The sequence below is a fragment of the Hirundo rustica genome, chromosome 10, assembly GCF_015227805.2.
Source record: "Hirundo rustica isolate bHirRus1 chromosome 10, bHirRus1.pri.v3, whole genome shotgun sequence".
NCBI lineage: Eukaryota > Metazoa > Chordata > Aves > Passeriformes > Hirundinidae > Hirundo > Hirundo rustica.
In genome coordinates this window covers 15,139,512-15,156,921 of record NC_053459.1, presented here as the reverse complement: position 1 = coordinate 15,156,921, position 17,410 = coordinate 15,139,512, and the positions used below count along the sequence as shown (strand labels likewise).

The 17,410-nt window shown below is 47.1% G+C and overlaps 1 protein-coding gene across 3 annotated transcripts in view; it reads left to right on the top strand.

Annotated features, from left to right (window-relative positions):
• The window catches only part of TP63 (tumor protein p63), an 85,912-nt gene that overhangs the window by 54,115 nt on the left and 14,387 nt on the right, over positions 1-17,410 (top strand). For 2 of the 3 annotated variants that reach the window (XM_040074103.2, XM_040074105.2), the window contains exons 5-10: positions 9,584-9,770; positions 11,483-11,598; positions 11,923-12,032; positions 12,282-12,418; positions 13,435-13,517; positions 14,471-14,607. In XM_040074103.2, coding sequence (XP_039930037.1) covers positions 9,584-9,770; positions 11,483-11,598; positions 11,923-12,032; positions 12,282-12,418; positions 13,435-13,517; positions 14,471-14,607 — 770 coding nt within the window. The remainder of the gene's footprint in view (positions 1-9,583; positions 9,771-11,482; positions 11,599-11,922; positions 12,033-12,281; positions 12,419-13,434; positions 13,518-14,470; positions 14,608-17,410) is intronic. The other variant, XM_040074104.2, reaches the window with a different exon arrangement.

The following is a 17,410-nucleotide window of genomic DNA, read 5'->3' as shown; positions in this document are numbered from 1 at the left end:
GCAAATTCATAAATTTGTTCTGAAAGGGCTTGTAACAATACACTGAAGATTTAGCGGGAAATGGTCTGCCTCGGAGCAGAAAAGCTGGGGCGTGTGTGTGTATTTTCAGGACGTTCTTTTTCTGAGTTAGAAGCCAAGGAACAAGGCGCTTGCGTGCTGTGCCAGTGAAATCTCCCTGGGAAGACATGATGCTACTTGCAAGGTATGCACAAGACAAGACCAGAGGCGCCGCAGTCCTTGATTACTGTCAAGGACTCAGTTGGAACTTGCCTTTGCTCTTTGGCCTGCAGCATTTATGTAGAAATTGGGGACGCTGCTGCTTGCTTCCAAAGCTTTGCCTTGATGGGTCCTGCCCACATCTAGGCAGGGAGGAAGGAGCGGGGGGGCTCAGAGCCTATGAAGTAAACAGGAAAATTACTCACCTTGATGATGCATTTCACTGGCACTGCCACTTTAAGAGCCTGTCAGATTTAATACTTTGTCTTCCCTTCCACTACCTCTTATTGGTGTGATTAATAATCTATTAGAAGGATGGAGTGGAGAGGTATCTGCACCTTCCCCCAGGTGGAATAAAGAGGAGGGGAAGCAAAGTGAGTAGGAGAAAGGGGGATCACCTTTGTCCATCTGAGCTGTTTGGTCTTTGAGAGTGCACATCCAGAAGAGCACTCATTTACTGACTGGGCTAGTGGCCCCTTGATTTACTTCCATTCATAGCTGACCTCCTTGGCCTGCCAGTTAGCTGCCAGCCCTGCCCCATGGGGTGCATTGGCCAGTTCCCCACTCCAGAAACAGTCAAGGAACAGTCCTGCACTTGGTCACAGTGCAACATCAGTAGCGTTGTAGGAAAGCAGGGAAAAAAATACAAATTATTTGTATGTGAAGTTCTTCAGGGATTATTTGCCCTTTTTGTCGTGTCCATTGAATCTGAAACCTAAGTCAAGAAAGAACAAACAGGATAGAAAATATATCTGAGCAAAGTTGTTTAGTTTGAGAGGTCACAAGACGTTAAAACTGTTTTTAGCTTTGAATTGCTTGAACTATCTTTCCTGTATCAGAATGAATGTGCAGCGATTGGTTTGCATCTCCTGTGAACCTCTCCATGCCCCAGCTAGGAAGATGGGCCAGTATTTGATGTAAATACTCTTACCCTTGCAACGTGCTGACCCTGTGGTATTTTACAAGTAGGCCAGCCCTTTGGCATGAGCCAGAATTTGGGTGGAAATCTGTCACCATCTAGTAAAGTGTCCTGCTTTCCAGGGTGTTGAATGGCTGGTGCAGTCTGTGGCAGAGTGCCTGATAGTTCTGGGACTGACTCTGCCACTAATGTGCAGGCTTAGGATGTTGCTGATAGAAAAGACTATATTGGCAGACCAACTTCATTATGTTGTTTTTGTTGGTTTTTTTTGGTTTTTTGTTTTTTGTTTTTTTAATGTTTTCTGTTGTCCAGCTTGGCTTCTGTCTGGTGTAATAGATACCATACGAGTGACTCATTCACTTTCCTCTGAGTTATTAATGAAATCCCCTTATTTGCAGATGGAGGAATTAAAAGGAGTTTTGTACTAATGTCTTACATTGGTCATTTCCGTGTACCATGCTTCTTCCTCTGTCTTTAGCTAGTGTGGAACAACCTGAACCTGTGGCTGTATCACAAATTGCAAAGGACCCAAAACCTCTCTGTGGGGCTGCAAGATCTGACCTGCTTGTCTGGGGCTTCTACTGCTGACTCACGTTTTTGAAACCAGGTTAGAATTGGTGGAAGCAGGCTAATTTTGGAGAGCTTTGGGATTTTTGCTTTGCTATTTACTTTGTTCTTAATTGAGCAACCTTTATGTATTGCTGTGTTTCTTCCCTCGTGGTTGAGTTCATCACCCTTTGACTTTCAGCAGGGGACAAAAGTAACGGGGCAATGCACTAAAAATTGCTGTCTGATTACTCCAGATGATGTTTCCTCTAGCTGAGTAGAGTTTTTGGAGTTTGGCTGGTAGGATGGAGCTGGCTGCAACATGTGAGCATGAAACAAGTGAAATCTGGGAGGCTAATTGGAAACACACAGCAGCTCTCCTCTTTGGCTGAGCCTGGAACAGATGCCTATAAGAAAGTTGAATCCCCCGCACCAAGCTAGGAGGAGGTTTGAAATGGCCAACCTGGACTTAAAGTAGTCCATGAGCAGTTCTGGTGCTCAGTATCAGGGGCCAAGGCACATGAGTCAGGAGCAGTATGTGGTGGGGTGGGTTTGCTGTCAGGAGCCTGAATATGTTCTTTTCAGTTCACTTCTGGAGTCCTTTGTAATAGAAATCAGATTTCCATTAAAATACAAGTTGAATCAGATCTTAAATTCAGGTTTGAGTTCACAAATTCCCTTACACAGAGGCACACTGACTTGAGCAGGTGGTGGTTAACAGTGCTGCCAAACGTTAAGCATATGCTGAAGATTTTTTTTTGCTAAATCAAGTCCTGGAGGTTTTTGCCTGCAGCATTGGAGTTTCCATTCTGGTGTAATGAATTGCCTGGAAGGACTACTGCTGGTTATGTCACTGTTGCAGTGTTCAGCTGCTCTGATGCTTGAGGTCGTAGAATCAACTTAGTTTCATGTAAGCAAACGCGTGGCCATCTGTGTACTGTCCACTCACTTGCATTGCCTGCAAGCAGGTGTGTGTGTTTTATAGAGATGCAAATATTTGTAACTCCACTGTAGTGTTTCGTTACCGGTGGGTTACCCTCGTGCTAGGAGGATGTGAAGTAGCTGCGTGTCTTTGAGTGTAGCCGGGCTGTGGAATGAGGGAAGAAATGCAATGGAGTTATTCACAAAGCGGCTTTGGCAGTCACTGTAATGATTAAAAATTCTGCTGTTGAATTTTGTTGCTTACTAATTAATGCTTAATAATTGAAGTGGATGTTTTCCCGATCCAATTTTACGTAATTACTTAGAGTAAGGTTGATCATCGCTCACCATTCTGCTGAAATTTAATACATCATAGCCTGGTGAGTAGGTGAGTTTGGTTAGGATGAGTATGAACCTCCTATAGTATATATTTCTTAACGTTATATATTCTGTGGTAGGAAAATAGTTGCTTGTTGTGCATTCATAGTGGAAAAGTCACTGGCAGGCATAGATATGAAGGAAGATGTTCAGCATCAGATCAGCTTGCCTTTCAGCAGATTTGCTCTCATTTCATACTTCTACCTTACAGAATTTCTGCTGCAAAGCATTCTGTTGGAAATGTAAATTACTAGACATTGTTAGCATCTGAAACTTGCTTGCTACTGCTAAAGTTTTGGTTTAGAAACTGTCAGAGAAACTGGATACAGTACACAGTGTGTGAGCTGGCTGCACAAGCTAGGGCCATTTAACTGCAGGAGTCTTCTGATTTTGGTTTTTAAATAACTTAATTTCAAAAATACTTAAGTAATAGACTAGCAAAGGAAGATAACTCAAAACCCCAAAGAGTTAAGCCTTCCTTTATACCCATCACTTTGTATTGAAAATTCTGTAAAGCTTGCCTCTAAAGTTTTCCATTTGAGGTTTTTGCTTCTTGATACTTTTTGGATAATATTTTGTTGTTTGTTTTTAAAATGGTTTTCAAGCTGAACCTTAAGAGGTCTTCATTTGTTGAAGTCTGTAGATGTGAAACTGAAATGTAAAAGCCCACATAAGTAAAGTTTTCACAGTTACAATGGTTTCATAGTGCAAAAGCAGTATGGGAAATTATTGGTGTTGTTTCTGTTATTATCGTGGCTTTGCTGACAGTGTCGAGTAGAGATGATACATCCTGATGGAGGTAGCTTTGAATTAAAACCCCTGAGGAGCCCCGAGTGAGGTTCTGAATATTGTGTTATGAAGGAATTATCTTATTATCCTAAAGATGCGAGAATCTAGCTGATGCTCTCACTTGGGTATTTGGGGGGTTTCAGGGTGTCTCCCGTACCATGGCCAGGTGTGCATTTCATCTCGCCCAGCGGGTCGGGGTGTGTTTGCCGTGGTGGAGGACGGGGAGGGAGTGCTGCTCGCAGGGGCTCCTGCGGGGAGGCGGAACGCGGAGCTCTCCGTCTGCCAAGGCGAGAGAGGGTGGCTGTGCCCTGCCGGAGGGGCAGGGCTGCTCCTCTCCCTCCCGTTCCCCTGCGGTGGCACAGCGCCGGGGCTCGGGGGCTGCGGCCGGGGAGCGGCCCCTGAATCCTGAATCCCTGGCCGCAGGCTACGCTTCTCCGCTCTCCTCCCTGCCACCCCTCCCCTTCCCCGTTTACCTAAGCAGGTCAACACACACACACACACACACACACACGCGCGCACCCGTATATTTATTTATTTTTTTTTCCGCTGAGCTTCGCGAGGTGCAGCAGCTGCCGGCGCTGGGGGCGCCGCCCTCCCCGGGGCAGCCCCGCCGTGTCCCGCCGTGTCCCGCCGTGTCCCGCCGTGTCCCGCCGTGTCCCGCCGTGTCCCGCCGTGTCCCGCCGTGTCCCTCTCCCCACGGCCCCGCTCGCTGCGGGCGGCCGCGGGACGCGGGGCTCGCCCGGCCCCGTGTCAACATCGCGGCGGGCGAGGCCGGCAGGAATGTGCCGCTCCCCGCTCGGCGCAGGTAATTAATCCCCGCGACTGACAGGTGGCAACAGGCGGCCTTTGGCTGCGGCTGCCGGGGAAAAGCGCTCGGAGGAAGGATTTTGATAACTCGTGAGCGCCTGGCGAGGCGGTGGGGACGGAGAGGGGGCAGAAGAGCCCCAGGGGAAAATGAAGTTGAAGTCTTTGTGAAGGCGGACGTCCTTGGGTGATTCACTGCCCTTCCTCGAGAGGCAAAACAGTGTGACATGGTTTTTCCTTTGCCCCGGGGTGGAGAAATTTGGTAAATGCCTGCGAAGCGCTGGCGGGGCTGCATCAGCATCCCCTCCCGCTCCCATGCTGCCGGGCATCGCTTCCCTTGCAGATGGGGGATGCTCACAGCAGTGTCTGTCTCTCTTGTGGCCCCGGCTGTGAGCCTGGGGGCTGTTGCCACACCTGGTGGATCTGTTGTTGGCTGTGCCCATGGTTTGAATGCCAGCTATGCCCACTAGCAGCAAGCTGTCCACTTTTCTCTGGAGCCTGGTGAGGCAGAGGACTTCAAACTGAAGCTGCAACAACTCAGCTCCTGCGCCATGGGGTTCAGGTTATGCTGAGCTGAAGCTTAAATCTGGAAGGAAATGTCTGTGCGTGCAGCACTCCTGGTCCAGCTCCTCTTTACTGAGTGTCCTCTGGGTACAAGTTGGTTCCTAAGAGTGTGTGTGCATGTGCACACGTGTGTTTCTGGTGTGCCCTCAAACACTTCCAGCATGTTTTTTTTGTAAATGAAAAGTTAAATCATGGTCTAGCATAGCAGAAAAATGTTTAAGGTGCTTGTGTAAATTTCACTTTTTTGTTCTTAGTTGGTAGCTTCCTTTCTTCCCACTGCCTTTTGTTCTCCTAAATAATTAAAGCATACTCAAATTATTTTCTATTTCGTAGTGATTTTCCTTGTTTTCACCTGTGAATGCTTTGGTGCAGGTAGCTATTGCATTCACACTCCTATAACCTGTTTTTTTTTTCCCCTTCTTAGGGAGTTAGTTTGATAGGGGAGAAAGCGTAGCTGATTGACAGCTTTGAAAACATCAAGTAAAATGAATCTAGTTAACAGAGTCAAACTAAAACATAACTACTTGAAAAAAGCTTGCAAAAGATTTGAAAGACCTGTTGATCTGAGCAGGAGGGGCTCGGGGACCTGTAATGCCTTAAGCCAACCCCTGGGATCACCTTCAAACTGACATCCGTCAGCATTTGTAGAGCTGCCTGAACCCCACTCCTTCTAAAGATTTAGGAGCCATAATCCCTCTGCTGGATCAGATGGTGAAACAGATATTAGAGGTAGATTTCGAAAGTAGTGTTTGGGGGATTTCACTGCATCAGAGTTCTGCAGAGGAGTTGAATACTCAGTAAAAAGCCATTGTGGCTTTTGCACTGGGCACTTACTTTCAGGAGACTACAGTCCTTTTCTAGCAAAAATTCTCCATTTTTGAGAGTCAATCAGTGTTTTGTTTTTGCCTTTCAGCCCTTTGTTGACACACCTTCAGTAGAAGGGGCTTACTGAGAAATCAGACAGGTGTTGCCTGATGGTAGCTGGCGTGTGTATTGTGATACTGAATTAGCAGCCAGGGTGCCAAGAGTGGGTAATACAGTATGTCTGCACACGCAGGTGGGGAGAGCAGAGCTGCAGGCACTGGAATGTATTCATCTTTCTTTTTAAAATGTATTATTAAGCAAAAAGCTAAATTCATGGCAGGCAGCAGTTTAACTACAAAGAAAAGTCCTGAACCAAGGCTCTTTCCTCTTCCTCTTGAGCAGATAACACATTTCCAGGCTCAACTCTTTCATTTTAAATGGCTTTCAGGTCTGTACTCTGGTAGAAGTGGCGTTGCATTCCCCAGGCTGTTGGCACAACCTTTGTTCCTACTGCTAGATAATAGTTGTCATCTTGTTAACTGTCAGACTTGTTTGTTTGGTCAAACTCATTTTTTATATTTGTACTCATAATTAATTCAGTTTTCCTCCTCAAGTGTGTTGATTAATAGTCGTGCTTTGGATTTCTGGGATGTGCTCCTGATCTTACCCCCCATACAGCGAGTACACAGCAAGATGGTGAGCAGGGGGACTGTCACCTCCTGCAGGGTGGGGTGGTTTGGGACCACTGAGGAGCAGCTCCTGTGCCAAGAGGGTGATCCTTGCTCGCAGGCACTATTTGAGTGCACAAACAGCTCCTGTCTCGGGTTTTCTTTCCGAAGCGCCTTTGCTTTGAAATCTATCTACAATATCCTGTCTTGCTCTGTGGATACAGCGATTATCACTGATCCAGGACGAAGTCACTGTGACCTAGTTGTTGGCATCTATTTATGCCAGTAAATGGCTGTGCATCAGGTTACTCCTGGTTGCAGCAAAGTTGGTGGGGGGGGAAACTCGAGCCCCTCTCTGTCTGACAGCAGGTACGCCGTGGACAGATTTACACCGGTGTTAAATGACTGTCCCTTCAGTGATTACACGCTCTCAGGCGGCTGTGCCTGGGGTACATGTGAAATCATGGCTTTGTGCCATGTCTCCAAGCCCTGTGCAGTGCCTGTGAGGCTTGACCTGCTCTTGCAATCAAGTGACAAAAAGGCAGTTCAGCCCCCTGTTGCCTCTTTTGACTCTGCTGGGCACTGCCACTAAATCTTCCCACGGCCTGACTGTGCTCCGAGGCTGAGGTGGGCTCCTGGTTGCCCTCCTTTCCTCACATGCCAAGTTCGAGCTCTAGGCTGGAACCTGCAGCTCTTGAGTCTGCCCTGTGTTTCTTTGTTGGATAGGCTTGTTCATCATAACCCATTAGCTCTTGGCTCTTTGCTCTCTGTGAATTTAGGGTGTGGATGCCTTCCTTCCTTTGTAGCCAAAGGGGTCCAACAGTTGGGATGCCAAAGGGTGGATGAAGAGCAGATCCTCTCTCTGCTAGCAGAGAGGCCGTGCTGTTTGATCATGAGCCTCAGGGTTTGTGCTAGTTTTGGGTACATCTCAGTCCTTCCAAAAGCAGGGATTTTTGTTTTCCCTCTTTCTTGTAACCCCAGCTTTCTGTCTTTGAAGATACTATACACAAAACTACAGTCAGCACCATGAGTCCTGATCAGTGACTGAAGGTGTGTATCTCCTTTCCTTCCATTTGTTCAGTTCTCTGGATGTCTGTAGACTCTGGACATGTTGCCTTGTGCCATGCCCTCTATGCACCACAGTTCTTCAGTATTTATGCTTGCATTTCAACCCATCACCTTTGGGTGCCCAATTGCTTTATGCTTCAGTGATGTTAAGGCATCCAAGTGATTAGCTGGCTTTTTGAGATTTTTGAGGCTTTCTGTCCTTGAAACCTTCACAGTGCTATGAGCAAACTGATATGTTGAAGGAAACTGCTTTACAGGTTTTCTTCCTTTTTAAATTGAAGTGATTCTTTTTCTACCTCTTGAGATGAAAAGACAACATGGTGAGCTCACTCTTACCTTCAGTAAGGAATTGCTTTTTTCTTAAAAAACAATAAGGAATTTCAGCTCTAAAAGATGTATGATATAAATCGCCATCTAGATCTGTTTCGCAACTTTTTTTTTTGTAATTATTTGGCATGTTCCCTGTTTCCGCGGGCTGAGTAAATCCTTTGTGGGTTTAATCTCTAGCCTGCAGGCACGTAAAATACATTGCACAATTTGGCCTTTGCATTTTAAAGAAATCTTTTTTCGTATCTTAAATACCTGTAGCATCTTCTCTGCCACATGGTAGGGTGGTGTTGAGTGAGGAGGGAAGGGACTGGCTTGGCTTATGTTTAATCCCTCTCTTCTACCCGGTGTCGCTCGCAAGTTTGGTTTTTCCTACGTTAGCAGTGTGTACACTCTGAAATGCAAATAATCCCTGATTGTCACTGGCTAATCCTTTTGCTGCTGCATCATTTGCCACCCACCCTTGCATGTGCTGGCTCTCCCTGTCCCAGTGGGGTCCATGGCCACAGGGTGCTCTTGACCAGAATGAACCTGTCACAGCTGGCCTGTGGCTGCCAGAGACCTTTTCTTGTGAGGAAACAGCCACCTTGGGGCTTTCACTTTTCTTTGTCTGCAAGAGCTGAGGACACAGAGCTGGGGAAATGCCAGCAATTCCTGTGGGTTAGAGTTACAGGGAGAGCTCTGTGCTCATGAATGTCTGAATACCAGGAGAAAACTGAATGTCTCTGGAGTGGGGTACTGAAAAAAACTGCCATATTTTGGAACAGCCTTGTACAGCAGGGGGGACTGGAGAGTCTCCTTCATGTGAGATGTCCAGGAAAATGGGTTTAGGTTGTACAGTACTGAGCCACGTGGGACTTCCCTTGCCATCCTCCCTGCTGAGCCTTTATTTTGGTGAAGGGTTTTGAACAGAAACCAACTTCAGCCGTGGTGTTTTGCTGAGTAAGGTTTCTGGATGTGAAAATACTCCATGAAAATGCTGCCTTTGAAAAAAAAAAATCCTGGTTTTGTTGTTGTTTTGTTTTTTAACCTCATTTTTGGATGTAATGCAAAGATGACTGAAATGTCAGATTTGGTATAACTCCCAAATTGATCAGGCTCTTGCTTTCAAGTACTGTTCATGTTTTTATTTAATCCCTCTGCAAGAGTAGGAGGGCTTCTTAGAAAACAGGATGAAACACTTTTATGTCTGTGGTTTTGAGTGCTTCCAGGATTACAGGATGCTGTGAAAAGAATACCTTCTGTTTTGTTAGGTGGGTAATGGGTGTCCTTTGCAAGAAGGGAGTGTGTGCCCAAGAGAAATAAAGGCTTTATTTGTTCGAGTAAATGAAGTGTTCTTTATCTGAGATTTTTGCCTTTGGGAAAGCTAGGATGTGGATTTATGCTCTGCTATTTTATAGCAGGTAAAGGTCTAGGGGTTTTGTCACTTTGCTGGAAGCGTGGCTGTTGTGCAAACAAATGCAGTGCCCGTGCAGTGCCCGGTGCTTTCAGTTACGTGTGCAAGGCCATCTCAGTGTTCCTGGTGTGCCTTTATGCCTAGCTGAACTTGTGACTCTCTTTTGGTCTGCTTCCCATTCAGTATTCCACCGAACTGAAAAAGCTGTACTGCCAGATCGCCAAGACGTGTCCCATCCAGATCAAAGTGATGACCCCACCGCCCCAGGGTGCTGTCATCAGGGCGATGCCAGTCTACAAGAAAGCCGAACACGTCACCGAAGTGGTCAAACGCTGCCCGAACCACGAGCTGAGCCGGGAGTTCAACGAGGGTAAGGAGGGCAGTGCTCTGCTGGTAGTCCCACTCCAGAGCTGCTTGGCTGATGAGTGGCCCCTGAGGGATGTGACAGCAGCTTCAGAGCAAACCTTCTGGAAACAGACCTCGCTGCAACACCTCGTGCAGCTTTTTATTCCCCGTGCTTGGCAGGAAGGATTGTGCGATGCTTTAGCTGTCCCTGTGCAAGCTCGTCCTTGGGAGGAGAGCACTGGAATAAACCTCGTGCCTGCCCAGGTTGGATGGATGTCTGTCCTCATGGCAGGCACTGCCCCTTTGGCAGCCTTTCTCTGCTCTGCTTTTGCTCCTGCAATGAGAAGCAGCTGTTCCTGTGCTCAGGAATGAGCTTCCATGTCGCTGGGACAGGGATCTAGTAACAGGATGCAATATCATCTCCAGTCCATAATCCACTCCTCAACAACAGAGGGGCTGTTTATCTCTGGCAGGGTAATGCTAAGTGCCAGCATCAACTGTAGGCAATGTTCTTCTATGTGTAACACTCTCCGTTCAGTATTAATGTTTTAATCTTTTCCTTGCTTCTCCTCGTGTTAGTGAAGTAGCGGCTGGTTTTGAAACGTCCTGTATCTGCGAGCTCACAGGCTGGGTTCCATTTTGCCTTGGCCACTTAAGTTCAAATAAGTTCAGACGAGCATCTGTTTTATTCTATGTACGTCACTTATCTCCTACTGTAAAAAAAAAAATCTGGTTGGTGTCAGTTAGCAGGATGTCTTAGGAGCCTGGATCCCATTGCTGGTTACAGTGCAGACAGCTAGACAAGCCCCAGAAATAAGTAAGGACTTGAGAGTGTAAAATCAGAGTGGAGTGAGACTCCACTTTGAGTTCTTCAAAACAGTTTTTTTTATATTAAAAAGTGCTTTCCTTACAGGACTGGATTTATTGAGGTTTGACACCCTTCAATAATGGAGTTTTAAGAAAGGGAAAAAAACCCACCTATAAATTCTTATTCTGAAATAATTATTTCTGTAGAAATAGGCTGTATTTTGAGTAAGAAGTGAACAGTTAATACACAAAACAAATTGAGATGAACCCATAATTCTGAGGAGGCTCTTCTCCTCAGAATTTACTTGTATGTTGTAGAAACACTGAAGAAAACTTGTAGGAAGGAAGCTTTTAATTATTGGAAAGTGGCCTAGGAACCATGAAGATCATATTCCCTTCTGCTGCTGCTGTAAGCAAGCATGATTTTTCAAGCTGACCATTAATTAAATGCATGTTTCTCTTGCTATTCAAGTCTTTTTTTTTTTTTAAGGATCAAGACTGGTGGAAGGGAGCAGAAGAGGGCTAACGATTGATAGGAAAAAGAGTAGGAATTGAGACTTGAAGGAATTTGCTTTGTATATGCATTAGAGGAGGAAAATGAAGGCTTTCAGCTGGTGTGAAAATCCATGAGGAGTATCTGCTGGAAGCTGCCATTCAGTTCACGTTTCAGCCCATGTAGTCTGGGGTTTTGGGAAGCTCTTGTTCAGGCTTAGCCACAGGTGTCCAAAGTGAGCTGGAGAAAGCCTGTGTTGCCATTGGTGTCTGGCAGCAAGGATCTTGGGAAGGGATGCTTCTAGAGCTGGGAGGCACCTGTGTGTGCTCTGATGGACCTCTGGGGCCATGCTCATCTCCCTTGATGGCAGATCTTGTCACCCTGTGCACCTTACTTCACTGAACAATCTCTTGTTTATTCCCTCTTTGCCCTTGCAGGGCAGATTGCACCTCCCAGCCACCTGATCAGAGTGGAAGGGAACAGCCATGCCCAGTATGTAGAAGACCCCATCACCGGGAGGCAGAGTGTGCTGGTCCCCTACGAGCCACCCCAGGTATGTTGTGAGTTCCAGCTGGTGGCATCCTGGCATGCAAGGGGTGGTGCTTGTAACTCTGGTCAAAGGAGTTGGGATCTTGGCCTTTCCCTGTCCTCATCACAATGAATCTCTTTTTCTTTTCTGTCAGAAATGAGCTGTGAAACACCCTCCTCATCCCTTGAGAGCAGGGGTTCCTCCTTTCTTTAAAGGAAGCTTTGTTGTGGGGGCCTATTTCATGCTGGTCCAATTGCAGCCCAGCTTGGGAAATACAAGAGGAGAGCCTGGAAAGAGCAGAACTTTCCATCCACCATCTCCTCTGCTCATCACCTTTGTCTCACCCAGGTCGGTACTGAATTCACTACAGTCTTGTACAACTTCATGTGCAACAGCAGCTGCGTTGGAGGGATGAACCGCCGCCCGATCCTTATCATCGTGACCCTGGAAACCAGAGAGTAAGTTGTGCATCACGAGTGTAACCCTTCTGGCTCTTCTTCCACTTAGGGCAGCATTCCACATCCTTAGGAACAGCTTAGCTCAAGGGGCTATAGGCTATTTTTTAGATCTTTGCAGGTGGGATTTGTCCAGCACATGGGAAATCCCGACTGGGAAGTGGAAGGTGCACAGCGTGGTGTGAATTTGAGGGGAGCTGCTGGCCTTTATCCAAGATGCCAGCTGATGTTTCTCCTCCCCTCTCTTCCCAGTGGGCAAGTCTTGGGCCGCCGATGTTTCGAAGCCCGTATTTGTGCTTGCCCAGGCAGAGACCGCAAGGCAGACGAGGACAGCATCCGCAAGCAGCAAGTGTCTGACAGCACAAAGAATGGTGATGGTACGAAGCGCCGTAAGTAGCTGGCAGAGCTGGGCAGATCGCAGATGGGGCTGTCTCTGGGTGCTTGTGCCACGGGGACACAGTGGTGCTGTGCCTGGCCTTGGAGGCAGGAGGGCATTAGACGGCTGTTCCCCCAGTGCAAATCAGCCTAAAAACTGATCTGGTGTTCACAAAGCAGTGTTGGACAGTCTGGGTTTGTGTGCTCCCTTGCAGCCCTGCCGGTGCTAGATTAGCCCTGCCTGTGGTGGGTGGAGGGGGTGTTGATTTGCCACCTTCCAGCTGTATGTCTGGAACTCTAACCTTTTGAACCTTTTCTGCTTGTTTGGGGTCATGCTGTTACTCTTTGCTTCATCTAGCCCGTGTTCTGTGCTGTGTCAGGTGTCTTCCAGCCACAGGGATCTAGACTGAGGCTGCACACAAACCCTGCTGTGCATCAGAGACGCCCTGGCAAGTGGCCTCTCTGTGCTCTGAGGAGAGCCAAGTCCTCACTGGACGTGCAGGATGTGGAAATGCACCTTTGGTTTCCCCTGTGCTCAGTGAAGGCTGCAGGCTGAGCAGCAGGGCACAGGTTATGACGGGAGGCAGGCTGGAGTGGGGCTTTGTTTTCTCAGTGAGTTCTGCTCCCTACCAATGGTCTCACCTTCATGGATCGTTGATTCACCAACAGCTTGTGAGCTCTGTAGGACCAAAGCTTCCTGTCACTTTCTTGTAAAGAGCCAGTGCTTGTTCTAAGTGTGGCTTGCCAGGCTTTTGTCATATATCCAGCACTCCTTGGCTGTGGTGTTTCCCAAGTGGCATGGCCAGCCAGCATCTGCAGTTGAGTCCGTCTTACAGAGCCAGGAGCTGCAAGGACAGTTCTGGAGTGGCTCAGGCAGAGATTCCTTCAGAGCACTACAGATCTGAGCTGGTCATGCACTTCATATCCCTTTTGTATCTCTCTTTTTGCCTATTTCTTCTTTGTATGCTCCTCCCCTCCCTCTCCCCACCTTGCTTTTTTTAATAGGATGCCTTTGGGGTTTCTCTTCCAGCTTTTCGACAAGGAACTCATGGCATACAGATGACATCTATCAAAAAAAGACGTTCCCCAGATGATGAGCTCTTGTACTTGCCAGTGAGTTCTCTCTACCTTTTTATTTACCCTATGTTTAGTATCTTCGATGGTGAATCGAGGTTCACTAGACTTCAGAGAGAACTGAGGATGGGGCTGGGGTGTGAAAGAATGATTTTTATTTTCTTTAATCTCATGAGTTACTAATTTTAAATACATACTCTGAATAAAGATTATTAAAAATCCCACTAGGTGCTAAGAATGGCTTATGCAAAACAGATGAGAATATCCCAAGGGATCTCTGTCCTGGTGGAAACACTGTCTTTGAGATCTAACTAGGTTTCCTCCTCTGTCATTTCTGGGTCTGTGGCACATGATCTTTCCCTAGAAAACTGGGTGTTGTCTTACTGATAGGTGGACGCTTCTGTGGCTTTTATGTGTATTGCAATTGTAATGCAGTGATAGAAGTGAAATGGGCTATATTAACTGCAGACTTGGAAAGGGCAAAAAATATCTCTAACTGGCCATTTAGCTCCTTCCCATGAGCCATATTTAGTTGGATAAATCACAAATCATGGTGTGCTTGGAGGAGAAGGGAGAGCCAAATCCAGCTCCTAAATTCATGTGCTGTCTTTTCTGAGGGCATGTGAGATTAAGCACCAGATCTGCTTACATCTGAGGCAAGTAAACGCATTTTCTGTCTAAATAGGTTGGATCAGAATGTTACTTTTGACTGGCATAGATTCATACTGAGCCATATGACAACCCCAAGATGTTCATCAGCCTGCAGTGTGAGATTATCACTCTTCAACATTATTTGCTGCACCTCTAGAACAAGGCTTAGCAGTTTTATTGTGTGAGCATAGTGCATAAACAGCGTATTTGCATCCTGCTCTGGTTGTTTACTTGACATTACCTAAAACTTTCTAAGGTGACTATCAATGAGGTCTATAAATGCAGTCCTTTAAAACTCTTTTTCCTCCCCCCCAACCCCGTTTCCTTTTCCTGTGGTGCAGGTGAGGGGACGGGAGACGTACGAAATGCTCCTGAAGATCAAAGAGTCCCTGGAGCTGATGCAGTACCTTCCCCAGCACACGATTGAGACCTACCGGCAGCAGCAGCAGCAGCAGCACCAGCACTTGCTCCAGAAGCAGTGAGTACCTGTGTGCTTGCAGTGTCAGTGCAGTGGGGAGAGAGGAGAGAGACACAGAAAGCTTCTGCACAGTTGTTCACAGGGATACAGTGCTCAGTTGAGGGCCGAGCAGTAGGACAAAGCAGTGCTCCTTCCCCAGGTGCACGTCCTGACTGCTTGCAAGGTCCCTCTCTAGTCTTTCATCCCATGTATTTCAGCTTTTGGCCTTAGAGGGTGAATGAGGATGGGCTCAGCGCCTCATTTCTGACTTCCAGCCAGAGCCCACAGCGCGGTGAGGCAGAGCTATTGGCAGCCTGCAGTCAGAAACCTGCTGCATGTGCCCGTCTCAGCTGGGGAGCGCAGGCTGGGTGCTCTCCTCTCCCATCGCTCCATGGGAATGGCAGCAAACATGGAGCCATCTCCAGTGCCTTCTCCGGAGTATCCATCTGACCATCTTGCTAAGAGTACGTAGAGCTGAGACTGGCAGCACGAGCTCAGCCGAGTGCTTTTGGACCCCCGCTGCAGTGCATCTCTTGTGCATTGGAGGGCTGGTGTCTCAGTGGTGCAGCAATGCTTCAGGTAGTTCAGTTACAAACAGGCAGCTGAAAAGTCGAGAGCAAAGCTGAAACACAAAAAATTTCCTTTGTGGCTATTGGGCACTTCAGATAAAGATTCTATGCACACTTCTAAAGTATTGTCAAAAACTGCACTTTGCCAGATGACTCTCTTGTTGCTTATGAGAAATTGCCCATCCTTTCTGAGCTCAGCAGACAGGGCTGCACTGGGGTTGCTCTGGCTGCCCTAAGTGTGAGGAGAATGGGGAGAAGGAAGGCTGAGTAGGTGTCTGGGTTTGCAAAGCTTTGCGGTCAGAGGCTTGGGCAGAGGATGACTTTGCAGAGGGCCGTGAGCAGTGTCGTTCATGGGCATTGCTTCACCTGCTGTCTCGGGTGACAGAAAAGAGCCCCCGGGCTGTAGGTGGCTGCCAGCGGCAGTGCTTGGGATCCCGTGTCAGGAGGCTGTGGGTAGAGCTCATTCCTCTGCTGAGGTTAGTGTGGGGCCAAGGCACCACATAAGTCCCACTTGAGCCTGTAGGGATTTATTTCAGTGCCTTGGCCTTGTCTCAGGACTTCTGCAATACCACAGCTTTCTGCCAGGTCTCTGTGTGTGTTCACATTTCGACCTGTGTGTTTTTAGTGTCAGCTGGAGTCTTGTGGAGGTGTGAAAAAAGCCTTCTGCCAAAACGTCTGGAGCATCCAGGGGCTCTGGTCTCTTTTGGGGCACTTAAAAATCTCATTATTATTATTTACTTTTATCAGTCATCTACACTGTTTGTATATACTGTAGCTTGTATTTACTAGCTTCTAGGTATTGTGGCCTTTGTGTGCTCTACTGCTTGTCTTCAAAGCTTCACCTGAATGACAGCCATTTCAGCTGAGAAATGGTTTTGTAAGCAGAAATGGACAGCAGCAGATGACAGCTTTCCCTTGGTGCTGACAGTTGGCTTTGCCATAATTACTTTTTTCATTCTTTCTGTATCAGTAGGATGGGTTCCTAGCAAATGAGGTCGGTATTTGTGTTACCTTTAAGACCAGCATGTAGGAGTCCAGCCATTTAATTTAATGAAACATCTTTTGGCATGTCTCCTGGCACTAGTCCCACTATATACTCATTTTTCTCAGTTGCTGAGTGTGCTCAGATGCAGGGGAGAAAGATTAAGAGCTTTGAAGGGTGCCAGGAGTATGCAGGAAAAATAACTTCTAGTGTTTGTCCAGAGCTGCTGCAGTTGTCTCTGCTGACAGCCTGCCATCAAGCAGGGCCCTCTGTGCTGAAATACATACTCAGGTAACAGTACCTGAGGTACACTCTGGGTTTTGGTGCTTTTTCCTCAATAATCCTTGGTATAACTTAATATCTGAAGGATTGTGTGCAGGGCAAAGGGATGTTTAGGCTGAAAAGACTCTAAGATGCAATTGCACCCCAAAGAGGGAGCTTCAGCCCTCAATGTGAGAATGGGGAGAGCAGCTGCTTTGCAGGGAATGGTTTGGGTAAGAGCAGCCTTGCATGCCAGCAGGTTGCTGGGGGATGTCTTGCCACTGCTTCCTCGTCAGACTGGCCAAACTCAGGAGCACAGGGACTCCTTTTTGAATTTGTTCTGGCCTTTCACTTTGTATGCAGGGACCTACTTGAAAATTTTGGTCCTGGTTCACCTTTAGTTCAGGGCACATGTGAAAAGTGGGAGCTGGGAAAGTGTGTGTGCTGTGAGACCAAGGTGGAATGTGCTGGAAGCTGTAAGTACCAGCAGGGCTCCGTGGGAGTGGGATGGTTGAAAGTTGCCTTTCGCTCTTCCTTCTCAAAGTGGATCAGCATCCACACGTGCTCCAGAGTCACACCTTGGTGGAGAAACTGCTGGATTCTTCAGTTTACTTTTTGGGGCAGTGGTTAACATAGAAAAAGCTATCTTAGGTGAGTGGAAAGAGGTTTTCCTGTCACTCCTACAACGTGGAAAGCTTCATCTTTTTTGAAGAGTGGCAAAAGCAAGGTTGAAATGATCATGGTGAAAGGTAGTTTTAAAAATATAAACGTCATTTTGGAAAACAGCTGTATAATGGCTCTCGTGCACATACAGACCAACATTGCATTTGACAGCCAGCAGATGCAGCTGTCTGACTGTTCTGGAATAGAAAGGACAAATCTGGTGACAGAATTCTCATGTGTCCCACTAGATGACCAAAATACTGCAATGTTCCACATTGTGCCAGACCACAATATTTCTCTGTCTCCTCTCCTCTCTCTGCTTGCTCCTTTCTGCATGGTTTTCTCCTGT